Genomic DNA, 24,965 nt, shown 5'->3' with positions numbered 1-24,965 from the left:
AGCACAAGCACGTGCAGAGAACAAAGGAGAGGAGACTCTTTTATAGAGGAGAAGTGGGAGTTGCGAGGGGCTGTTCTAAACAAAGAATCCATTGGAAGAAACTGGGAGTTGGAAGTGTGGTGGCTTTTCATTGGCTGCACTGTGATGGTGTCTCATTGGCTGGGCTGTTGCTGGGGGCAAAATCTTCCTTCCTCCTACTGGGTAGTAAGTAGTAACCTTCCTGTTGGGTCTGCAATTAAGGCTGCGCGGTAGGGTGTGAGAGCTCCCCCTTCTGGCCTCCTGACTGCAGTTTAGTGAGGGTTCCCTTTATTACTTTTCACAGGTCCAATGGATGAAGACCCCAAGAGCCCGCCTGCCGCTGACCCTACGGCGGGCCCTCCGTCCTCGCTGAGCCCGGCCCCCCAGGCCCCAGCTCCTCCAGGCCCCCGGGTCGAGACCTGGGGTTCAGGGCACAGGAGCTCCCCGCCGACGTGGCGGAGCGGTGGGACACCTGCTCAGGGTTAGAGCCAACCGAGAAGGCGTGGCCGACCCCCACCGCACACAGGCCCTGGGGTAGCCGGACCGGGGCGCAACTGGACGCAAAGCCGCGGATCCCAGCGAGACCTGCTCGACCGGAAGCCAGCTCCTCCTGTTGCCTTGGCCACCGCCCAGCTAGGAAACGGCCGGCGCATGCGCAGAAGGGCGCCGCCGCCAGGCGCCGCAGGTCCCGTTTCTGCGCACGCGCGCTGCGCCCGCGAAGGTTGGTCGTTGACTGCTGCGCGATAGACGCGTGGGGGCATCAGGCCCGCCGAGCGCTTTGCATTTGCGGGAGCCCGGCCTCCTGACGCCGCCAGCGCCCGCTCGCATTCACGTGTCCGCGGCCCGCCCCGCCTGGGGGCGCCTTGGCGCTGACTCTGAGCCCGGGCCGGAGCCCGGACGGCGGCGGCTGGCGGCAATGCTGGTGCTGGCGGGTGAGCGTCCGGCGGCGCCGGGCCCGAGTCTTGGCGTGTGACAGCCGGGCCGCGACAGCCTCCCCGGGACGGGACGCCCGGGACCCAGCCTCGGACACGGGCATCTGAGACCGTGAGGAGAGGAGACGAGGCGGGGCGCTCCCACTCCCGCTGAGCGCAGAGGCCGCTCTGGCACCGCGCAGGACCCCAGTCAGGCTCGCCGCCACCCTCCGCCGGCGTCCGGTCTAGAGCAAGACCCTCCCCAGACCCCCGACCAGAGCTCCGCTCCCCTAACGGTTTCTTCTTGGCATCCTCCTCCCGAGCGCCCCCCCCCCAAGTCCCCGCAGTGCCTGGAGTAATGACCCCACCTTGTTAACCACAGTTGTCTGTGTTTGGCACAAGGACCTTGGACTGGGACCCTGGGCTCGGTAACGGTGGGCCCATCCGAGACCCGCTGTGCCTCTGTCTGTCCGAGGGGCCACCTGCCCTTGAATGGGAAGTAAGTTCACGCTGAACTGAACTCTGGTATTTCATTGACATCCTCAGCATTGAGTGTGTGTGTGGGTTTCTAGGAATAACTCCCTCAGTGGGGTTTTGGTTATCTGATTAGATCTGTATTTTCATTAGGTGGAATTTTTTTTTCTGGCCACTGACATCAGCTACGTAATGCTTTGTCTGCCTGTCTGCTTTCTCATGTCTTCAGTCGTCTGTCCTTCCTCAAGCTGGCCTCTTGAGCTAAGACATTCAGAAGGTTTCTTCTCAAACCCATTTCCTTTGGATAAACTTTGCCCCCGTCACCATTTAAAACTTTATAAGGACTTCTTCCTCTGATTCGGGTGTATGTCCCAAATGCTGCTTTTCTTTTACTTCTGCCTAGAATCAGGAGGTTTTTGTCCAGCTACTGATAGGAGACCAAAGGAGGGGAAAAAAACCCCAAAACAATTAATATGATCTTCCTTACCTTCATTCTGTAATTTCTGACTCTCATGGTCTCATAAAAATTAAGGAAAAACAAAACTCTTATGCCTTTTCCCCAGACAGACCCTGCAACAGGTCCCTTCTTGTTCTTAAGTTTCTTTCACATCACTGATGCCGAACTTAAGTTGTGAACATTGAACTTGACCTCACTTCAATAAATGTGCCTGCTGGGGGCTTCCCTGGTGGCTCAGTGGTTAAGAATCTGCCTGCCAGTGCAGGGGACACGGGTTCGAGCCCTGGTCCAGGAAGATCCCACATGCCGCGAAGCAACTAAGCCCGTGTACCACAACTACTGAGTCTGTGCTCTAGAGCCCGCGAGCCACAACTACTGAAGCCCGCGTGCCACAACTACTGAAATCTGCGCGCCTAGAGCCTGTGCTCCGCAACAAGAGAAGCCACCGCAATGAGAAGCCCGCGCACCACAACGAAGAGTAACCCCCACTCGCCACAACTAGAGAAAGACCGCGCGCAGCAACGAACACCCAACGCAGCCAAAAATAAATAAATGAAATAAATTTTAAAAAAAGAAAAAATTCTAAATGTGCCTGCTGCGGTCACTGTGGTCATATTACAAGGCCTGGTGGGTCAGGAGTATCCCGGGGCAACTACCACAGTCAGTTTGTCCTCTTCAGTTTATTGTGAACCTGCCTTTCAGGAGCTCTTTTTTTTTTTTTTTTTTTTGGCCGAACCAGGCAGCATGCAGGATCTTACTTCCATGACCAGGGATCGAACCTATGCCCCCTGCACTGGAAGCGTGGAGTCCTAACCACTGGACTGCCAGGAAATTCTCAGTTGGACATTTTTTTTTTTTTCAGGAGTTCTTTAATGCCACCCAAGGAACTTGTACATATGGAGGGGCGGAAGGCATGAGCGCAGCTGGCCCCACGGCTCCCGGGGTCCCGGGCTGCACGGCCGAGGCGAGGCCGGCGGAGCCTGAGCCAGCACACGCGGGCTGCCGGTCTTTCCCCGCTGCCCACCTGTGAGCCAGAGACGGTCTCCGCGTGGGTTTGCATTCTCCTCGATCGCGGGCCCGTGCGGTGTGTCGTCTGCAGCAGTATCATCCCAGCCTGCGGCCCCTGCCGAGAGGCAACTTCCTCCAGTTCAAAAGCAGCAGATCCCAGGCTGGGCCTCCGGAATTCCTCGTCGTCCCCACGGAGTGTGTCACAGTGGGAGAGATTTCCAGCTGTGCTCTTTTCAGTAAACAGTGTCACTGTCTGTCTGTCTGTCTCAGAAATGGAAGCAGCTGTCGAGGTTACAGCGGAACGTGGTCCTCTTCCTGCTGGCGTTCCTGATGCTCTGCGGCCTCCTGCCCTACATCAGCGTGGCCGACGAGTGGAAAGGTACCAGCTCCACGATTCCGCAGTGATCCGTGGGGGTCCCTGAGGGCGGGCTAAGTGGCAGCAGCGCGATCTCGCAGCTGCAGGAGGCATAGACGTCAACACATTGGCAGGAAGTGGAAATACAGGGAAGCCTAGAGTGTTCCCACGCCCCGGCTGGGAGGTGGCTGTTGATTTGAGGTTGTGTGACTGTTTCCCAAATGTCTGCTGTGAGGACCGGCATCTCACCCTCTCTGTCTCACAGTGAGATTCAGGTCCTGAGACTGAATGCTGAGTCTGAACGCATTGCGTGAATTTCCTAGTACGCGCTACCGGGGGCTGGGCAGGGCCGGGCAGGGTGCCAGTGAGGAGGTGCAGGGTCCCTTCTGAATTGCTCTAGGATGGCTTCTTTGAGGAGGAAAGTTAAAGAGTCGCTGTAGGTTTGCTCCAGTAAATGGCCCGTGTGCCACCTTGTGCCCTTCCCGAAACGGAAAACATAAAGGCAGAGTAACGGGCACGTGGGTGGGGATAAGGGCAGAAACTGCCAGGTGCTTTGGAAAAGGTATGATTCCCTGTGGCCGTTCTGGAACTGCTTGAACTGCCCTCTTTGGATGTCCCACCGCGTCCTTTTACACGGAGTCAAAGCTGTGTGCATGCTGTCTCGAGTGCACGTTGAATGTCCTCCAGGCCTTGTGGCGAATTTGAGATAAAGTAGATCCTCCTGTTTAGCCGTGGGCAGCAGGTCGGCAGAAGGGCCGAAGATGAGACCCGCAAATCCACCCGTCTTGCCAGCTCCTCGGAGAGCAGCTGAGAACCCGGAAACCTTCGCGGGGGTGTCCCCTCAGGTACTTTGAATAAACTCTCCGTGGAGTTGTAACCCGGGCCCGTGCCAGAAGCACTTCGGAACAGTACGTGCTGTTTCAGACAGACTGGGAAGGGTCCTGTTTCTTCCCATTTGTTTGAGGTTCTAACCTCACACTCCTTACTCTGGGCTGGTTGGATGAAGGAGACGGGGGAAAGGAGGAGGGCCATTCTGTTCTTCATCTTCTTTGCGCATCTGCTGTGCCGGATCCTTGGTAGGTGTGAACGAGACCCATCCCTTTCCTGTGGGAGCTACTGACGGGGGACGCTCAGGCGGGCGCTCCGCTCTGGACCTGCCCAGACCGAGTTGCTGGGGGCCCGAGCGTCAGTCGGGGCCTGGGGGAGAGGGTTGGGAGTACGCAGAGGGGGAGGGAGGGGCGAGGCCTCGTGCTGGGGCGCTTCCGGGGACGGGGGGAGGACGTGGAGACTAGAGGGCAGTCTGGGCAGCCAGAGAGCCAGGGAAAGTCCCCTGCAAAGGGCGGTGGCTCCAGGGGGCACGGCCTTGGAGAACCCGGGGCGCTCTGCACCTGGGGACACCCTCCACTGCGGGTTGGGGTGTCCGTCCATATGCGCCGAGGGCCCCCCAGGGAGAGGATCCTGGGACAGGTGCCGGCCTCACACCCCTGCAGGGCTGCCCCGGGGAGAGACAGGCGGCCGTTCTCCCCGTGTCCTCCTGGAGGGTCTGTGGGTAAAAGAGGGAATTTCTCCCTTTGGAGCCGTGAGCATCCTTTCTTCCACTTCCGTGGCTGCTCTTTTGCCTGTTGACCTTCAGAGTCCTGTGAAAGCAGAACGCGGCACATTCCCCACTGAGAGACACCTTCCCACACCTCAGCGTCCAGGACCCCGTCTCTGGTGTCTAGGAGGGGCTGGAGGTGAGGGGCTGAACACCCGTGTCTCCTCTGGCACAAGTCCTGGGGCCGCTGTGCACCTGAAGGCCGCTCGGACATTCTCTTTCGCTCAGACGCCAGCACTCGTCCCCAGGACCTGTTTGAGCGATGCAGCTTTGTTTCGGCCAGACCTGCGCTCTTGACCCGGGGGGCGCAGCTTGGTGGGGTTTGAATCCTTGGAAGGAGAATGTCTTCCGGGATCCTCCAGCAAGGTTTCCACGGATGCTGAAAAGCAGAGACTTTTCCATTCACAAGTCAGCGTCCTCACGTCCTGGAGGAGTTGCCAGCCACGCGCACTGTTGAGGGCTGGCTGGGAGCCAGGAGGGGCGCCGCCCTGCCCGCAGCGCTCTGTCACTGACCGGCCACCTCTGCCACACCCTTCCGAGGAGGGAGCTGGGGAGTCCGGGCGCGGGCCTGCGACAGTGCCGTCTGCGGCTCCGTCCGTGGGGCCGTGCTGGCTCTGCCCCTGCCGGCCCTGCTACCCTTAGGGTCTGACAGCCGGAAACGTCCCTGCCAGGGGCTTAACCCGCTGTCCAGGGTGACACTCGCCCGTTGGCAGAGCCTCCATCCGGGTGGTCAGGGCCAGGAGCTGGCGAGTAAGGGGCTCCTCCCAGAGCTGCCTGTCGTAGGAAAAATGAAAATAAGTTCCTGTGGGAATTGCAGCCGCTGCGCGAGTCCACAGCGCTCCCTGCGCGGGGCCGCGTCAGACGGGGGGCAGCGTCCCAGATGGACGATGGAATCATTTCACGAGTGACTCTTGTCTCTTCTTGTCTCTGCCCAGAAGCCTCCAAGGCATTTCCGACGGGGACCCCCCAACCTGCAGATTAGAGCCCCCGATGGAGACGCCAAGGACAGGAGGCAGGAAGAGGCCCAGAGGAGGGCAGAGGCGGTGGGCCAGGGTCCCCGGGAAGACGAGGCGCAGGGAAGCCGCGTCAGGTACCGGCAGCAGCCGAGGCGGGCTGAATGGGGGCGCAGAGGCCGTCGGGGTCTCTGTGGTGTCTCTTTCCCTGAACGACAGAGAACCAGCCTGACGCGTAATGGCCTTCTCGTTCCTGTTCCTCGCAGACAGCGTGTGCCCCGTGGGGGGTGGGAGGGCGGGGCAGGGCCCCCCGCGTGGAGGCCGAGTCTGAGCCCAGCTCGGCCGTGACCTCGACCTCGACCTCGGGGCGTCAGCACCTCTGCCCGGGGTCTGAGCGCTCTCCCTCCTCCCGCTCCAGCCGGAGGGGCACAGGGCCCGAACCGGAGCAGGGCACCCAGCTGCCTCTGAGAAAGGCAGAGGCCCCCGCCAGGCCTTCCCTGCAGGCCCTCAGGACGAGGAACAGTCCAGGTGAGGTCCCGCCTGCGCCCTCTCGGGCCTGCCCCGGGCACTCTGAGGGAGGGGGCGTGTGGACACGCACAGGAGCGGTGGGGCGGTGGGGGGCTCCTGCCGTCCCTCCGAGCGCTGCTCAGCCTTGGACACCCAGGTGCAGGGACGCGCGGGTCTCGGGGTCAGGCACCCCTTGGAGCTCTGGTGACGACGTGGGGCTCCTTGGCGGCTGTCGTCCCGTGTCCGGCGCTGCAGCCGCACAGGAACGTGTGTGCGGGAGGCTCGTTTCCCGCCTGTGTCCGGGCAGCCAGGGGCCTGGGGGCTGCGGTCCTCATGTTGCCCCTTGAGGGGTCAGTCTGTCCTGTTCCCATTCCACGGACAGGAGAACTGAGTCTGGGTCACCGCCGGGACCCTCTGCTCTCGGTGCTGGAGCCCCCAGGGAGGACAGGAGAGCCCGGAGTGGGGACACGGGGCGACCGTGTGGGGTTAGAAATGGACGGCAGAGCCGTGGGTGTCGACGCTGACGGGACGTGTGCTGAAGCTGTGGACACACGTGTTCCCCTGCGCGGTAGCCCCGTGTGTGCGCATGGTCCCCCCGCGTGTGGCGGGAAGCTGTCTCTGGACGCGCCCCGAGGGCGCCCTGGGGAGTGTCTGAGCGGCCTTGGCGGTGTCTGCTCCCCGTTTTGTCCCCTTTGGAAGTGCCCGCAGCTGATCGGGCAGGACGCGGCACCGCCAGACGAGGTATTCTTGTCCGGGTCACCAGCGCCTGTCACGTTTGATGTCCCCAAACCAGACTGCACGTCGCAGCTGTAGTGGTCCTGCAGCCTCTGATCTTTTGCGAGTGGCCACTGCCCCCCGGAGGGTGGTCCCCGCTGGGCCCTGGTGGAGGCGGATGGGCCCGGGCCAGGCAGCGGGTCCTGCGCAGACCTTCACTACAACCCACGGTACCCCACGTCAGCCTCACTCGCCGTGGGGCCGCAGGACGGCTCTGTCCGGGCGCCCACGCCCCGCTTCCCTCCTCGCAGCCTCGCAGAACGAGCGCCAGAAGGCCGTGGTCGCCGCCTTCCGCCACGCGTGGGCCGGATACCGCAAGTTCGCCTGGGGCCACGACGAGCTGAAGCCCGTGTCCAAGTCCTTCAGCGAGTGGTTCGGCCTCGGCCTCACGCTGATCGACGCCCTGGACACCATGTGGATTTTGGGTCTGAAGAAAGGTATCTGCTCGTCCCTAGCACGGGGGCCGAGCTCTCGTGCGTGACCCTCGGGCCCGAGTGGGCCTGGCCCGGGAGGTGTCCACGCGCCGTGTCCCGCTGGGCTGCGCCTCCCCTCGTCCTGGGTGCCAGGGTGGCCGTGCTGGCCGTGGGCAGTTCCTTTGTCCCCTCGTCCAGGCGCCCAGGGGATGCTCAGGACAGGCGTCCCCTGCGCCCCCTGCCGAGAGCTGAGTGAGGCTGTAGGTGGGCTTCCAGGGGCGTTCCCAGCCCGTGTTTCTGTTGCAGTCAGGCGGGGCCCGGTGGTGGGAGGTGACACGTGATCCGACGGAGCCGCCAGCGCCCCGAATCTCTCCCTAATGTCCTCCTGTGCCGCGCAGATGGGGCTAAGTTGGGATGGTGTGTCTCTAGGTGTTTCTAAACTGGCATTTTAAACATCTGCTTTAAGTCTTCTGATTGGGCTGAAGACCGCCTGCCACTCACTCACCCTCGTGGTCCTCTGTAGCGCGGCTGTGATTGTCGAGCACTTGACCTCGTGCTGCATGGCCTTCCCCCAGCTGCACACTGGCTCGATTTTTTTTGCGGGATTGGAAGCCTTCAGGGTCCCCTCTTGCACTGGGAAGTGACGTTGAAACCCTGCAGGGGATGCATGTGGCCCCAGAGGGAGCAGTCAGGGAAATGCTTGGACTGTTCATTTGTTCCTGTATCGCTGCTGTTTCACGTGATAGAATTTGAAGAAGCCAGGAAGTGGGTGTCCCAGAGGTTATTGTTTCAGAAAAACGTGGACGTCAACCTGTTTGAGAGCACCATCCGGATCCTGGGGGGTCTTCTGAGCGCCTTCCACTTGTCCGGGGATGTCCTCTTTCTGAAAAAGGCTGTGAGTGTCCCGGCACCAGGTCGGCTCACGTCCTGGGGGCACTGGGGTCTCGAGTGCTGCACGGTCGGTCCTTTTCTCGTGGGATCGGGGTGGGGAGGCGTTTGTTTGCAGTCTGCTCTCCCCTCCACGCACTCGAGTCTGTTTCCGTGCACGTGCGTGGCTGAAGCGGCCCTGCCGCCTGCAGGCATGGTCATTCGGAGCTGGTTGAGTCCAGCTCGGCTTTTGCAGCTCCTCAGGGGTGGGGCCGCGTGAAGCCGGCAGACTCATCTCTCCGCTGGATTAGATGGAAACGGGCGGCGGGTCAGTGTCGTGCCATGGAGACAGGCCGCTCTGGGACAGGAATCACTGACTCATCGCTGTGTTGTGTGTCAGGAGGATTTTGGAAATCGGTTAATGCCTGCGTTCCAAACACCCTCTAAGATTCCGTACTCCGACGTAAACATCGGCACTGGAGTTGCCCACCCACCGCGTTGGACCTCTGACAGCACGGTGGCCGAGGTGACAAGCATTCAGCTGGAGTTCCGAGAGCTCTCTCGTCTCACGGGAGTTAAGAAATTTCAGGTACGGGGGGGCTGTGCTTCCAGCTGGAGCGGGTGTGCAGCGGGCTGTCTCTGGTTCAGTGGGGCAGGTGCAGGTCTGTGCGGTCATTGATCCTGGGCCATGAGACCAGTGTCGTTTTCGGTTTTGTCCCACGTTTTTCCTGGTGAATCCCGTTATCTCGTGATACCAGAGGTGCAGGCATGAAAGGCATTGACTGGAGGGTGAGTCCTCTGCCCGGCCCCACCCCCGTGCAGTCCCGTGTCCTTAGGGTCCTGGCAGTGGACGTCTTGTCGTGCGGCGCTCTGTGTGGCCCCGGTCCACCTGCTGTTGTCCGCGGCTCTCCTGAGCCAGTGGGGGCGGCCGGCTCCGTCGTGGCTGCTGCCGTGGGATGTGTGGAGTCACCGGGTTGCGTAGCCAGTTCAGTGCAGATGACATTGGGGTCACCCCAGCTGTGGCACCTGGACTGTGCCCACGCACGTGTCTGTCCTGGGTGGGCGGCTGGAGCGGTGTTGCTGGCGTGGCTGCTGCTGTGTGGCGGGACCAGCTGGTGCACGTGGAACGGAGGGCTGACGCTGACGCGTGTTTTTTGTTCTTGGCTCTCCATACGTTATTGCCTCCAGCAGTGTCTGCTCGCCCGCCTTAGGCAGGGCCCCGCCTGTGCACGATGTCTCTGCTTGTGGGCCTTCCTCTCAGGTTGATTCTATTTCTTCAGCTTTTTTTCTCCCTCTCCTTTTTTTTTTTTTTTTTTTATAAGATTTATTTATTGATTGATTGCTATGTTGGGTCTTCGTTTCTGTGCGAGGGCTTTCTCCAGTTGCGGCGAGTGGGGGCCACTCTTCATCGCGGTGCGCGGGCCTCTCACTATCGTGGCCTCTCTTGTTGCGGAGCACAGGCTCCAGACGTGCAGGCTCAGTAGTTGTGGCTCACGGGCCTAGTTGCTCCGCGGCATGTGGGATCTTCCCAGACCAGGGCTCGAACCCGTGTCCCCTGCATTAGCAGGCAGATTCTCAACCACTGCGCCACCAGGGAAGCCCCCTTTTTTTTTAAAGATGGCATTTTATTTTTATTTTTAAATTAATTAATTAATTATTTTTGGCTGCATTGGGTCTTCGTAGCAGTGCGTGGGCTTCTTACTGTGGGGGCTTCTCTTGTTGCAGAGCATGGGTTCTAGGTGTGCAGGCTTCAGTAGTTGTGGTTCCAGGGCTCAGTAGTTGTGGCTCACGGGCTCTAGAGCACAGACTCAGTAGGTGTGGCGCACGGGCTTAGTTGCTCCGCGGCATGTGGGATCTTCCCGGACCAGGGCTCAAACCCGTGTCCCCTGCACTGGTAGGCGGATTCTTAACCACTGTGCCACCAGAGATGCCCTCCCTTTTGTTTTTAATTGAGACTTAGTTTATATATCGAGAAATCCTGTCTTCTTCTGTGTACATTGCGTGTACTCACATGTTTGTGACCGTCATCATTATGTAATTCCAGAACAATTCCCTCACCCAGATTGAACCCAGCACTGTTTGCCGACCCCCCTTGGCAGCCTCACAGGGCTGGGCTCTGGCACGGGCCCCATTCTGGACAGTTCTTGTCCTTCCTGCAGTGGCTGCAGTCTGGGCGTTGAGTGAGCGTGCAGTCCTCAAGGTTGCAGGACTGGTCAGAATCCTTCCTTTCCGAGTGCAGACAGGCTTTATCGTGTGGGTTGACCGCGTGTCTAGACGGTCACCTGCTGAGCTTTGGCCTGTGTCCCACTGGAGATCTTGACAACACGTCTCCTGTCGGGTCCCATCCTGCACAGACGTCCTCGTGTGTTGTCCAGCCATACTTGTACCTCTTAGTGGGTGTGTGATTGTGTCTTGCTGGATTGATTTTTCTGACAGTCAGTGGTTCGTCTTCTGAGTTTGCGTGTTGGGGTGCTGTGTATCTTCTGTGTATAAGTGCGTCGTCAGGTCCTTTGTCCATCAGTGGACTGAAGGGGTTGTGTGCACGTTGTCAGGACGCATACATGCGCTATGGTGGCCACTTGCTCCTAAGATGTCCCCCAAGGGTGGGGGCTGAGAACCGTGGCGAGGGCGGGTTCAGCCCTGTGGTCGGGCCCGTCGGGGCGGCAGCGTCCAAGGAGCGCAGCCCGCCCTGCTCACTGCCCTGCCCTCCTCTGCCCCAGGAGGCCGTGGAGGAGGTGACCAGGCGCGTGCACTCCCTGCGCGGGAAGAAGGACGGGCTGGTGCCCATGTTCATCAACACCAACAGCGGGCTCTTCACCCACCTGGGCGTGTTCACCCTGGGCGCCAGGGCCGACAGCTACTACGAGTACCTGCTGAAGCAGTGGATCCAGGGTGGGAAGAAGGAGACGCAGTGAGGCCCGTTTCTCTGCCCTCGGGGCGGGCCCCAGCTCTCGGGGTGGGGGGAACAGGCAGCCGCGCCAGCCAGGGCCGGGCCCCTCCGCGGGGCGGGTGTCTCCTCACAGCCTGTGTGCAGAGCCAGGGCCCGGCCGGCCGCCGGGGTCCACGGCTCGCCAGTGCCGGGCAGCCGGGGTCTTCCTCGGGCCTGTGGCCGCCCCTCTGCCCGTCCGCTCCCGCAGCCGGCAGCCAGGGCCACCTGGGCCTCCTCGAGCTCAGTGCCCTGACCCTGAAAACGCACGCTTTCCCGGGGAGCGGCGCTAGCTCCTCGTCCAGCTTAGAAAATAGAGATGAACCCTCACGAGGGTGCTGGGATCGCCTCAAGTCTCAGGCCAGGGGTGACAGTGACCCAGAGTCAGGGGCAGGGGCAGCTCCAGGCCATCACCCACGGGTGAGACGAGGGTGTCACCAACTGGGGAGCCCGCGGGCTGGTTCAGAGAACCGGGGTGGGCGCGTCGGGGCCAGGGGCTCGGCAGAGACTGGTCTCTGGTGGCCCCTTGGGGCTGGTGGGGAGGCACGGGCCCTGGTGAGGGGCGGGGGCAGAAGCCCACGGGGCTGGCACGGGCCTCCACGCGGAGACTGGCGGGGCGCCACCCCAGACAGGGCAGCCGCGAGAATGGGGACGGGAGCTCAGGGTCGTGCCCTTTGCCGGAACACGGGGGCTGTGCGCCCGCCTGGCCCGAGCACACGGGCCCCGCTGGTCTGCACAGGCTGCTGGAAGACTACCTCGAAGCCGTGGAGGGAATCAAAAAGCACCTGCTGCACAGATCTGAACCCGGCAAGCTGACCTTCGTGGGGGAACTCGCCCACGGCCGCTTCAGCGCCAAGATGGTGAGCACGAGCGTGGTCTGACGTGGCCTAGCGGGGTCTTGGGGCTCCACCCTTTGTCCTTGACATCTGATGGCTCGTGACAGGGGGAGCTGAGGTCTGTGTGGTGCCAGGGCCCCTCCCCTGCTCCAAGCCCCGCCTTCCATGCTCGGGGAGCCCCGCCCCCAGCTCCCCCTCCCCCTGTCCTCCTGCAGCTGGTGCTCCGTCGGCCGTCTGGGGCAGGAGGTGAGGGAGACCCGGGTCAGCATGTGCTCCCCGGGAGGTGCCGGTCCTTCTAGCAGCTTCTGCCCTGCGCGCGTGGGGCCCCCGGTGTGTGGCCTGCAGTTCAGTCCCCTGTTGGAGCCCTGCCGGCACTCAGGCCTGTTGGCTCCTGGGAACATGGGAGGCCTGATAACGCTGGACCCGTGTGGAACCCGTGAGGCCGCAGGTCCACGGTGGTGAGGTGACCCTCTGATTCCAGGACCACCTGGTGTGCTTCCTGCCAGGGACGCTAGCTCTGGGCGCCCACCACGGCCTGCCTGCCGACCACATGGAGCTGGCCCGGGCGCTCATGGACACCTGCTACCAGATGAACCGTCAGATGGAGACGGGGCTGAGCCCCGAAATCGTGCACTTCAACCTGCACCCCCAGAAGTCCCGTAAGGACGTGCAGGTCAAGGTGAGCCATGCTGGGGCCTTGGGGCCCGGCGGCGCCAGGGCAGGGGCGTGGCAAGGCTAATCCTGAGCCCGCGTTCCTCCCCAGGCGGCCGACAGACACAACCTGCTGCGGCCCGAGACGGTGGAGAGCTTGTTCTACCTGTACCGCCTCATGGGCGACCGCAAGTACCAGGACTGGGGCTGGGAGCTCCTGCGAAGCTTCAACAACGTACACGAGGGTGAGGGCCCGCCCGCCACCTGGTCCTCGTCCCCAGCTCCTCACCGTCACCTGCCAAGTGGCTGGATGGGGGAGGCCCCACCCTGGCCGCGAGCGCCCAGCTGCCCAGCACTGCCCTCGAGGTGTATATGACCCGGGGGCCAGGGCATCCCTCCTTCCTCTCTCGGGGGGGCCAGCCTGTGTGGGGAGGGTCCCTGCCGTGGCCCGAGGTGCACAGAGCATGTCCCTCCTGGGTTGTCTGTGTGGCCTGGGCAGCACTTTCCCACCCGGAGGTGACTTCTGGGCCGCTGCTCCCCAGGACGGGTGCCATGACCACCACCACCCCCGCTGTGCTCAGGCCCAGCCGCCCATCGTACAGCCGGGGCCATGGCTCAGAGAAGGTCCTGCCCTGCCCAGGGCCCACTGCCCACCCCAGCAGAGCGGAGACTTGATCTTTGCCCTGTGGCACGTGAGGTGCTGGGTTGTACACCCCTCGGGTGACCTCAGGGCTTTTGCAAGACCTGTACAGGTTCTGGAGGTCTCACTTTCCATCTGGTCACTTGCAGGTTGCTGGCATCGCCCAGGGGGTCCCTGGAGGAACCAGGGCGGCCAGTCCCCTTGTGGGCCTTGGGGTCCTCACCGCCCCAGACCCTGCCCTGGGGAGCCGTGTGTGCTGCGGTGGGGCAGGGTCTCGGGAGGGTGCCTCTAGCCTGCAGCCCTTGAAAGGGCTGAGCCTGCATCGTGACGCTGTGGCCTTGGCTCTCGTGCAGGTCCCCTCCGGCGGCTATTCTTCCATCAGCAACGTCCAGGACCCCCGTAATCCCCAGCCCAGGGACAAGATGGAGAGCTTCTTTCTGGGGGAGACGCTCAAGTACCTGTATCTGCTCTTCTCCGACCACCCAGACCTGCTCAGCCTGGGAACACGTAAGCCTTAACTTATGTGTTCAACACGGAGGCTCACCCCCTGCCCATCTGGGCCCCCTCCTAGGTCGGGACGGCTCCCAAGTGGGTGCTGCCCGGGGGACTGATGAGTCCTGTCATCGAGGGTGCCTGTCGGCAAGACCCTGGCCCTGACCTTGGCTGTGTGGTGTCCACCCAGCCGGCTGGACGTGCTCCAGGCCGGGCTGATGACAGAGGCCAGCGGCAACTGGGCCAGGACGTTTCAGGGCCTCATAGCTGCTTGGGGTGGCCGCTGGGCTTCTGGTGCTCTGCCACTGGTTCTGGGCTCCTTGCCTGGTTCTCATCGGGGCACCGTTAGGAACAAGTAGGAATAAATCAGCGCTGTGATTCAGGGAGGTCCCGTCCACCCGGGGAGCCTCTTCCTTCTTCCTGAGAAAATCAAATCGTGACTACATTCCTGAAACCTAAATGCCCTCCTGCTGGCCGTGCAGGGCTTCCTAGGGGTCCTGGGCCCTCTGGTCACCCTGGGCCACACTGGGTCCCCAGAGCCCATGATGAGATCAGAGACAGGTGCTGCGGGGACAGCCTGGGTACAGCTCAGCCTCGGGGCCTCACAACCTGTGAACACGCCCCAACCTGGGCTCTCAGGGGGCGTCCGTGACCTCATGGGGATCCGGGCCCCTGGCTGGCTGTGGTGTTTACACGTTGGACTCAGGGATCCTCCCCTTGCCCTTGCAGGGGCTGGGCGGGCAAGTTCACCGGCTCCCAGGCCAGCTCTGATTGATGGACTTTTCAGTCGGGATAGAAGCACGTTTGCTCTAACTGTGAGGTTTCCCCTGTGGGTAAGCAGATCTCTGTTACTGTGAAACATCTGGGTGTAGATTGAGAGACCCCAGTTTTCTGGGTCCCACCTCCACATCCATCCACTGATAGTCATGTTTCCACCCAGGACAATCCTGCTGTCCTCAGTCCTTGAGTTTATTACACCTGCAACTTTTCTGGTATCATGTCAGGTACATATTCTGTTTTGGGAATAAGTAGTTGCCATCTTAGCTTACCACAAAAACTAACAGCAAAGGGGTGTAGCAATTGATGATGGGAACAAAAGTTAATGAAACACAGAACTTAGGTGTAATGGAAAAGATCAGTGAAGCCAAAGAAGAGGGTAGGTTGTCAGCCACATGGCAGAGTCGGCAGCGCCATGCTCTCATTCCCCCAACAGAAACATCCACACACACACACACAGAGAATCAGAACCATCACAGCCAGCTTTCAACAACAGCAACAACAAAATCACAAGGAAAATTTTAAAAGCAGGAAAGTATGGTCCACTCAAAGGAACAAAATTAGTTGATAGAAACCATCCCTGAAGAACTTCAGACATCAGAATTATTAAAAAAAGACTTTAAGAGAATTGTCTTTAAAATGCTAAAAGAGCTCAAGGAAAACATGCACATGGAAGTAAAGGAAATCCAAAAAATAATGTATGAACAAAATGAGAATATCAATAAGGAGAAACTATTAAAAGCAAGCCAAGTCTCATACTGAAAAGTACATTAAAATGAAAAATTCATTAGAGGGTTCAATAGCAGGTTTGAGCAGGGAAGAGAAAGAAAGTGAAGTTGGGGTAGGATTATTGAAACTAGTGTGACGAGCAGAAAGAGAATAGAATGAAGAACAGTGAACAGAGACCAAGGGACCTCTGGGATCCCATCCTAAGTGGGCCCCACGTGTGCATTATAGTAGTCTCGAAGAGAGGGAAGGGCAAAATGAATATTTGAAAAACTATTGTTAAAAACTTACCAAATTTGATGAAACATATGAACCTACAACTCCAAGAAGTTCAATGAACTCCAAGGATCAAGTCATAGAGACTCACACCAAGACACTTTAATAATCAAATTGTTGAACGACAAAGAGAAAATCTTGAAAATAGCATGAAATGCCTTGTTATGTACAAGCAGTCTTCAGTAAGATTAACAGATACTTTCTCATCAGAAAACCATAGAGACCAGAAGGCAGTGGTATATTTAAAGTGGTGGGGGGACTTCCCTGGTGGTGCAGTGGTTAAGAATCCGCATGCCAGCGCAGGGGACACGGGTTCAAGCCCTGCTCTGGGAGAATCCCACATGCCGCGGAGCATCTAAGCCTGTGCGCCTAGAGCCCTGCTCCACAACAAGAGAAGCCTGCAGACCGCAACGAAGAGTAGCTCCCGCTCACCGCAACTAGAGAAAGCCCGCGCGCAGCAACGAAGACCCAACGCGGCCAAAAGTAAATAAAATAAATAAATTTTAAAAATAAAGTGATGGGGGAAAAACTGTCAACCAAGAATTCTATATCCAGCAAAACTGACCTTCAAAAATGTGGGAGAATTTAAGGCATTCCCAGATAAACAGTAGCTGAGGGAGTTTGTTGCCACCAGACCTGGCCTACGAGAAATGCTCAAGGTAGTCCTTCAGGTTTAAATGGAAGGACATTAGTACCTCAAAGCCATAGGGAGAAATAAAGATCTGTGGTAAAGGCAAAACCATGGGCACGTATAAAAACCAGTATTACTGTATTTTCGGTTATGACTCCACTTTTTATTTACTACATGATTTGGAAGACAAATGCATAAACAATAATTACAAATTCATGTAATTGTGCACACAGTGTACAAACATGTAATTTGCAATGACAACATAAAACAGATGGAACTGTTTAGAAGCATAGTTTATGTGATTGAGTGAAGTTGTCCACCTGAAGTACGCTGTTATAAATTTAGGATGTTAAGTGTAATCTCCCTGGTAAGCAAAGGAAATATCTAGAAGATATACACAAAAAAATCCACAAGAAAGCTACTAGAGATAATAAATTCAGGAAAGTTGCAGGGTACTAGATCAAACAAAATCAGTTATGTTTCTACGCACCTGCAATGAACAATTCAAAAAGAAATTAAGAAAGCAATTCCATTTAAAATAGCATCTAAAATAATAAAATAATTAGAAATAAACTTAACCAAGGGGGTGATTTAATTGTACACTGGAAACCATAAAACATTGTTGACATAAAGAAAACCTAAATTAAGTGGAAAGATGTCCTTTGTTCATGGGTAGAAAGATTTTTTATTTTTTTGGCTGTACCACGCGGCTTCTATGATCTTAGTTCCCTGACCAGGGATTGAACTACAGCCCCAGCAGTGAAAGCACCGAGTCCTGACCACTGGACCACCAGGAAAGTCCCAGGAAGACTTAATTTTAAGATGTCAGTACTACCCAAAGTGATGTACAGGTTCAATGCAATCCCTATCAAAATTCCAACAGTGTTTCTTTTTTCTTTTTTTTTTTGCAGAAATTAAAATGTCAATCCTCAAATTCATATGGAATTGCAAGGGGGTCCCTGAATAGCCAAAATAATCTTGGAAAAGAACAACGTTAGATGACGCACATTTCCCAATTTCAAAACTTCCTACGCACAGTGTTCAAAACAGTGTGGTGTTGTCATAAGGATAGACATATAGACCAATGGAACACAAGTAAGGCTCTAGAAATAAACTCATATATCTATGGCCAATTGATTTTTGCAAGGGTAGTAAGTCTATTTAATGGGGGAAATAATTTGCCTTCAGCAAATGAGTCTGAGAAAATTAGATTTCCACATGAAGTTGGACCCCTACCTCACACCATACACAAAAAGTTAACTCACAATGAATCAATGACCTAAATATAAGAGCTAAAACCACAAAACCCCTATAAAAAAACATACAGGTTAATCTTCATAACCTTGGGTTTGACAATGGATTCTTAGATAAAACTCCAAAAGCACAAACAACAAAAGACACATGTTGGACATCATCAAAGTAAAAATTTTTGTGCACCAAAGGACACTATCAAGAGTACAAAGGCAACCCACAGAATGGGAGAAAATATTTTCAAACTACAAATCTGATAAGGGTTTAATAACCAGAATATACTTTTTAAAACTTCTACAACTCAACAACAAAAACAAAAACTCTTGAAACTCAACAACAAACAACAAAACCTCAAAAACAAAAACCCAAATTAACAAAAAACTAAAACTCAACAAAATGAAGAATGAAAACAACTTTTATAATGTCAAAAGGGTACATTATATGTTATGTGTAATTTAACACACACACACACACACACACACACGAATGTGGGCATAACTGCAGGTGCCGCGTGGGTCAGAGCTGAGAGCACTGGGACCTGCTTGGGGACACCCCTTGCCCATTCAAGACATTTCTCCAAAGAAGATTTATAAATGTTCAGTAAGTACATGAAAAGATACTCAATGTCACTAATCAGGAAAATGCAAATCAAAATCTCAATGAGAGACCACTCACACTCATGGGATGCTACTATTAAACAGAAAACAAGTGCTGGCAAGGATGTGGAGAAATCGGAACCTTTGTGCACTGCTGGTTGAAATGTAAAACGATGCAGATGCTGTGGAAAACAGTACGGAGGTTCCTCAAAAATGAAACATAGAATTACCATATGATCCTGCAATCCCACTTCTGGGTATACCCCCCCAAAATTGAAAGCAAGGTCTTGAAGAGATATTTGTATACCCAGGTTCACAGCAGCATTTTAAACAACAGTCAAGAGTTGGAAACAACCCAGGTGTCCCCTGATGGATGAATGGATATGCATAATGTGGTCCATCCATACAATGAAATATTATTTACCTTCAAAAAGGAAGGAAATCCTGACACATGCTGTGACGCAGATAAGCCTTGAAGACATTATGCTCAGTGAAATAAGCCAGACGCAAAAACAAATTCTGTATGATTCCACTTACATGAGGTATCTAGAATAGGCAAATTCATAGAGACCAGACAATAGAGGTCACCCCCGGCTGGGGGAGGGGGAATTGGGAGTTGTTGTTTAATGAGTGAATGGTTTCTGTTTGGGAAAATGAACTAGTTTTAGAAATAATGATGGTGCATTAAAGCCAATGCATTTAGTGACTTTGCCTAGTGGTCCAGTGGTTAAGACCCTGCGCTCCCAATGCAGGGGGCCCAGGTTCTATCCCTAGTCAGAGAACTAGATCCCGCATGCCGCAACTAAAAATCTCATAGGCTGCACCTAAGACCCAGCGCAGCCAAATAAATAAGTAAGTAAGTAAGTAAAAGAATATTTGTGTTTGGGGGGAAAAGAAAGCCAATGCATTTAAACGTGGTTGAAAGTGTATAACACACACACACACACACACACACACACACACACACACACACGAATATGGCCATAACTGCAGGTGCTGCATGGGCCAGAGCTGAGAGCCCTGGGACCTACTTTGGTACCTCCCATCCATCCCCCCTCCCCACCCTTGGTTCCCGGCAGCTTTGAGGTCTGAAAAGGGCAGAGTAGGTTGTGATGAGGGACTGGGCCTGGCTCCCCAAATCTGTGGGCTGTGGAGGGGGAATCAGGCCCCAGCTTTGTCCCCAAAGTCAGTGGCCCCGGGCAGTTGGGGGAAGGGCCCTGGACCCCCAGACATTCCCGAGTGTTCAGGGTCACCAGGTGTGGCAGGACAGTCTCAGAGGGAATCAGAATGCACCTCTCTGGGCCTTTTCAGTGCCACCCCAGGCCTGGAGGAGCTGCCTAGAGGGTTGGGAGGGGGGAACGTGGTGGGTCTGTGGTGGGGGTGTTGGGATCAGGCCCCTGAGCTGATAGAGGAAGAGATGCAAGTGGGAGCAGCCTGGGGAGGGGCTGCCATCCAGGGGAAGGGGCTGTGAGTCCTTGTGTCTTGTCCTGGCCCCCACCCTGAAGAGGCCGTGGGGGGCCTTCAAGTGTAGCTCTCTCAACACAGGACAGGCATCCCTAGGTGCGGGGATGGGGACCCAGGAACAGGGACACGGGAACATGGGAACCTGGGCACACAGAGACATGAGGATGGGGAAACCGGGACACAGGGATGGGGAAAAGGGGGCACGGGGACACAAGGACGGGGGCACGGGGGTGGGCACACAGGGATGGGGACATGGGGCCATGGGGGACATGGAGTCACAGGGATGGTGCCACAGGGACGGGGACATAGGGACATGGGAACACGGGGACACGGGAACGTGAGGAACACAGGGACACAGGGATAGGGACATGGGGACGGGGACACAGGGAGGTGGGGACATGGGGACACGGAGACATGAGGGACACGAGGACATGGGGATGGGGACAGGGACTGTGGGATGATTGTGGTGTGGCACTGGGTGACCTCAGGGTGACTACACCCATAGGGTGGTGTCACGTGATGGACAGTCATTGTCACCATGCTGACTGCCACGGCGACAGTCCTGGGACTGTGTGAGGGGAAGCCAAAGGGCCAGGTGGCCCGGTTTCCTGGTTTCCTGGCTGTGGCCAGAGCCCAGGACTCCAGCCCAGCCTGGGCCGTCCCAGCACCAGACAGTCCAGGCCTGGGCAGAGCCTGAGGGTCGAGCTGGCCGGGGACAGTCTTGGGAGTGGGAATGGGTGGCTCCCCTCCCCGCTGCTGCCCGGGGCGGGGCCGCCTTCCCCACCTGCTCTGGGCCTGGCTCACTGCCCACGCCCCCAGCAGGACTGTAGTCAGCGCGGCCCCACCTGTGCTGAGCGGGCCGCCCAGCTTGGCCTGTCTGGCCGCTCACCAGGCCCTGGACTGGCACAGGGGAGAGGTGGCCCTTCCGTCCTCTGGGTACTGCGGAGCCAGTGAGGGGGCTGGCCTGAGCGGGAGGGGAGAGGGTCCCAGATCCCAGGCTTGGCCTCCTAGCCTTCTCCACCCCCACGAGCTGCCCAATCTCCTGCCGGGGCTCCGAGGCCCCCGCTCGCCCGCCCCCTGCCCAGCCACACGGGCCCTCACTGTTGCTCGGACAGAACAGGCTCTTTTCTCAGGGCGGCCGACCCTCTTCGACGGAGCCCCCACCCCATCCTCCTAAGGCTCCCTCCCTCTCAGGGGTCGTTCTGAGCAGCTGCTCAGGAGGCGGCCTTCCCCAGCCCTGCCCTTGAGAGTGCCCCTCCCCTGGGCCTGCCCGCTGGGGGCCCGACCAGGACAACGCCGTGTGGCCAGCAGGGGGCTGGGCAGGGGGGCAGTCACTTCCCGCCCGGTGCGTGTGTGGCACGGCGCCCGGCCCTCAGCAGTGGCCGCTAGAGGACGGGTGACTGGGCAGGCACGTCCCCCGCCCCAGCACCGGGCCCTCGAGCCCTCAGCCCACTTCCTGTGCCCCCATAGCGACCATCTTCACGGTGACACACGAGTGCCGGAAGCTTGAGGACCCGGAAGCTGGCCGCTGGGGGAGCGGGCGGAGCTGCTCACAGCCCCGCCCGGGCCGTCACGTGAGGGCTTCCTGCTGGTCACGTGACCCCGCCCACCTGACCCGAAGCTGGCGGGCAAAGTGAACATGAGCTTCCCGCCCCAGCCGGCGCTGTGCTGGGCCCTGGCCCTGCTGCTGGCCCTGCAGCTGCGCAGCCTGGAGGCCGGGGGTGAGTGCCGGCCCGCGGGCCCCCCACCCGGCACCCCCAGGTCCGCCCCGCTGAGCGCTGTGCCCTCCAGCCCACAGAGCCACGGACCCTGACTTTCAGGAGGCCTACTTCGAGCAGCTCCTGGACCATTTCAACTTCGAGAGGTTTGGGAACAAGACCTTCCGCCAGCGGTTCTTGCTGTCAGGTGAGGTCGCCCTGGGGACAGTTCCTGCTGTCCGGATGAGGACGGGCACCCCACGCCTCACCCGCCCCCTCGCCTCCACCCGACAGAGAAGTTCTGGAAGAGGGGCGAGGGGCCAATATTCTTCTACACGGGCAACGAGGGGGACGTGTGGTCCTTCGCCAACAACTCAGGGTTCATCCTGGAGCTGGCGGCGCAGCAGGGGGCCCTGGTCGTCTTTGCCGAGCACGTGGGTACCGGCTGGGGCTGGGGGTGGGAGTGGGGGCCAGACCGGGGCGCGGGGTCAGTGACCCCTGTTCGCCTGCCCACAGCGGTACTACGGAAAGTCTCTCCCGTTCGGTGAGCAGTCCAGATGCCGCGGGTACACGGAGCTGCTGACGGTGGAGCAGGCCCTGGCCGACTACGCGGGGCTGCTCCGGGCGCTTCGGCAGGAACTTGGGGCCCGGGACGCCCCCGCCATCGCCTTTGGCGGGAGGTGCGTCCTTGTTTCCTTTCTCTCCCGGAACAAATGCAAGCCTGGCCCCGGCCAGAATTTCTTTGGGTCTTAGAAGTTTGGGGTCCTTTGGGGGCATAGGGTGGGGTCTCTGAGAAAGGAGAGAGGAGGCAGGTGTCGTCGCGGAGGCGCACCGGGGCCGGCGGGGGCGGGGTGCTGCAGGGGTGGCGTGCGGAGCCACCCAGCTAACCCTGCGCCCCTGCCCAGCTATGGGGGGCTGCTCAGCGCCTACATGAGGATAAAGTACCCGCACCTCGTGGCGGGGGCACTGGCGGCCAGCGCACCTGTCGTCGCGGTGGCAGGCCTCGGTGACCCCTACCAGTTCTTCCGGGACGTCTCGGCAGTAAGTGAAGCCTCCGGCCCCGGACCCTCCCCCAGGCAGGCCAGGCGGTGGGTGCAGCCACACCCTTCTTTCCTCCAGGACTTTGAGGGCCAGAGTCCCGAGTGTGCCCAGGCCGTGCGGGACGCCTTCCGGCAGATCAAAGACTTGTTCCTACAGGGAGGTGAGGAGGCCGCCCCCTGCCTCCCTGCCCCCCATTCCCCCTCCCCCACCTGTGCTTGAAGACTCCAAAGGCCCTTGTCCCGCTCCTCCTGGCAGCCTATGATGCGGTCAGCCAGGAGTTCGGCACCTGCTGGCCACTCTCTGGCCCGGGGGACCTGACCCAACTCTTCGGGTTTGCCCGGAATGCCTTCACCCTGCTGGCCATGATGGACTACCCGTACCCTGTCGACTTCGTGGGACACCTTCCTGCCAACCCCGTCAAGGCGAGGCACCCACCCCTGGCTGGCGGGAACCCGGGGAGGGCAGTGTCCTGTGGACAGGGAAGGGCCCGGCTGCCCTGGGGTGGTCAGAGCTGGCCAGCCCCAGGACCTTGCACCCACTCTGGGACCTGGGACTAGGGAAGGTCTCGAGGGGGGTGGCCGGCTGAGGGGCTCTGCTGGCACCCACAGGTTGGCTGCGACCGGCTGCTGAGTGAGAGCCAGAGGATCAAGGGGCTCCGATCGTTGGCCGGTGCGTCTGCCCACCTGCCTGGGCTGGTGTCGAGCGTGAGGGGCCCAGTGTTGGCATGGGAGCAGGTGGGCTGAGGAGCGGGCGGGCAGCACAGAAGCTTCCACTTGGCCCCTGGGGCAGGAGGTGGCCATCCCCGTTGTGGCCCAGCCTGGAGAGCGCGGACCCAAGGGCCTTCTGGGAGGTCCCCAGTGCAAAGGGCAGCACACCCCACCTCAGCCCACCCTGCTGGGAGGGGGAACAGCAAGGTGGGCTGGCCAGCTGCCCTCAGCAGCCAGGACAGGAGCTGACAGTACAGACCCCAACCACTCCACTCCTCACTGGGCTCACAGCACCCCAGAGCCCCTGACACCTGCTGGACCCGTCTAAGGGGGCAGGGTGGGTGTCCAGGCACCCAGCCCCAGCACCCCTCTCCCCCAGGCCTGGTGTACAACTCCTCGGGCACGGAGCCCTGCTATGACATCTACCTGCAGTACCAGGTCTGTGCCGACCCCACAGGCTGCGGCTTGGGCCCTGATGCCAAGGCCTGGGACTACCAGGTATGGGGGAGCTGGGGGCCTGGGACTGCCAAGTATGGGGTGCTACACGTGGTGTCCTGGCCCCCTGGCCTGATGGTGGTGCGGGTGTCCCGCAGGCCTGCACTGAGATCAACCTGACGTTTTCCAGCAACAACGTGTCGGACATCTTCCCTGACCTGCCCTTCACTGAAGCCCTGCGCCAGCAGTACTGCCTGGACACGTGGGGCGTGTGGCCCCGGCAGGACTGGCTGCAGACCAGCTTTGGGGGAGGCGGTGAGGCTCAAGGCAGGGGTGGGGGCGGCATCCTTCCCCCTGCACTGAGCTGCCTCTGTTTCCCACACTCCCTGGATATAGCTGGAGTTTGATCCAGCCCCTGGGTCACAAATTTGGGGGGCCCCACCCCGTCCCCACCACTGCTTGCTCTGTCCTTTTCAGACCTCACAGCTGCCAGCAACATCATCTTCTCCAACGGTGACCTGGACCCCTGGGCAGGGGGAGGGGTGAGTCACTGCCAGGAAGTCCCTGCCCCTGTGTGGGTCCCAGCGCTCTTGGCTCTGTACCTCCTTGATTTTTGTTGCAGTCTTCATTGTTCCCTCCTCTCCCTTTGTTGGTTCTATTCCTGACTTTTACGGTGACCTGACTTTTGGCTCATTAATCTTCACCTTTCATTTGTAATGGGACGGTTCAGGTCTGTGCAGTCACCTCAAACTACTGCTTTAACTGCACCCCACAAGCTGGGACATGCAGCCTCCCAGCAGGTTGTGCTGCGAGGCTGAGGCCCAGAGCACAGTCTGCAGCCCTGACACGGAGGCTCCTTCAATGATCCAGATTCAGAGCAACCTGAGCACGTCAGTCCTCGCCATCACCATCCACGGGGCAGCGCATCACCTGGACCTCAGGTGCAGTCCCGCCTGGGGAGGGCGTGCAATACCTGGCCTGGGCCGATGGGTGGACGTGGGCTAGGGTGGTGTGAGGCCCGGGGCCTGCCAGCCCTGCTGAGTCCCCCCCACGCCCGCTCCTCAGAGCGTCCCACCCAGAAGACCCCGCATCTGTCGTGGAGGCGCGCAGGCTAGAGGCCACCCTCATCAGCAAGTGGGTCGAGGCAGCCAGGCATGAGCGACGGCTGCGGCTGGCACAGCACGGGGGCCCAGAGGCTGAGGGGTGCACCCCTAGCAGGACCAGAGAGGACTTGCTGGGAGCCTGAGGCGAGTCAGGGGGGAGGAGCCCCGGCCCAACCTCCTGAACCTGGAGCTCGGCCAGGGTGGGCAGGGCCTTGCCCGAGGGAGAGGCCGGACAAACACTGGTGTCCTGTCCCATGTCCTGTCCTGTCTTGAGGCCCTGGACGCAGTGAACACGCTTACACCACCTTCTAAACTCCGCTGATAAATAAAGCAGTCCTCAGTTCCCATCTGTGTCTTGGGTGACGGGGGATGCCGGCCTTGCCTG

The 24,965-nt window shown here is 58.9% G+C and overlaps 2 protein-coding genes across 2 annotated transcripts; both read left to right on the top strand.

Annotated features, from left to right (window-relative positions):
- The first annotated feature begins 811 nt into the window (after positions 1 to 811).
- LOC132367547 (endoplasmic reticulum mannosyl-oligosaccharide 1,2-alpha-mannosidase-like) lies at positions 812 to 14,582 on the top strand. Its single transcript, XM_059926108.1, is given in 14 exon segments — positions 812 to 1,428; positions 2,723 to 3,247; positions 3,953 to 4,068; positions 5,753 to 5,907; positions 6,189 to 6,298; positions 7,303 to 7,488; positions 8,211 to 8,359; positions 8,732 to 8,920; positions 11,052 to 11,242; positions 11,997 to 12,117; positions 12,575 to 12,772; positions 12,857 to 12,979; positions 13,738 to 13,899; positions 13,902 to 14,582. Coding segments are annotated over 13 exon segments (1,803 nt in total). The 5' UTR covers positions 812 to 1,428; positions 2,723 to 3,198; the 3' UTR covers positions 13,956 to 14,582.
- Positions 14,583 to 21,187: 6,605 nt separating this feature from the next.
- On the top strand, positions 21,188 to 24,927 carry DPP7 (dipeptidyl peptidase 7). The gene is made up of 13 exons (XM_059926639.1): positions 21,188 to 21,318; positions 21,389 to 21,502; positions 21,589 to 21,728; positions 21,811 to 21,974; positions 22,200 to 22,335; positions 22,414 to 22,495; positions 22,591 to 22,757; positions 22,944 to 23,004; positions 23,422 to 23,540; positions 23,636 to 23,792; positions 23,955 to 24,019; positions 24,348 to 24,418; positions 24,543 to 24,927. Exons 1-13 carry the CDS (start codon positions 21,237 to 21,239, stop codon positions 24,721 to 24,723), a joined length of 1,539 nt encoding a protein of 512 aa, XP_059782622.1. The 5' UTR covers positions 21,188 to 21,236; the 3' UTR covers positions 24,724 to 24,927.
- Positions 24,928 to 24,965: the final 38 nt, after the last annotated feature.

Source organism: Balaenoptera ricei, chromosome 6, assembly GCF_028023285.1.
Source record: "Balaenoptera ricei isolate mBalRic1 chromosome 6, mBalRic1.hap2, whole genome shotgun sequence".
Taxonomy (NCBI): domain Eukaryota; kingdom Metazoa; phylum Chordata; class Mammalia; order Artiodactyla; family Balaenopteridae; genus Balaenoptera; species Balaenoptera ricei.
The sequence above is the reverse complement of the archived record's forward strand: the minus strand, read 5'-3'. Positions and strand labels throughout refer to the sequence as shown.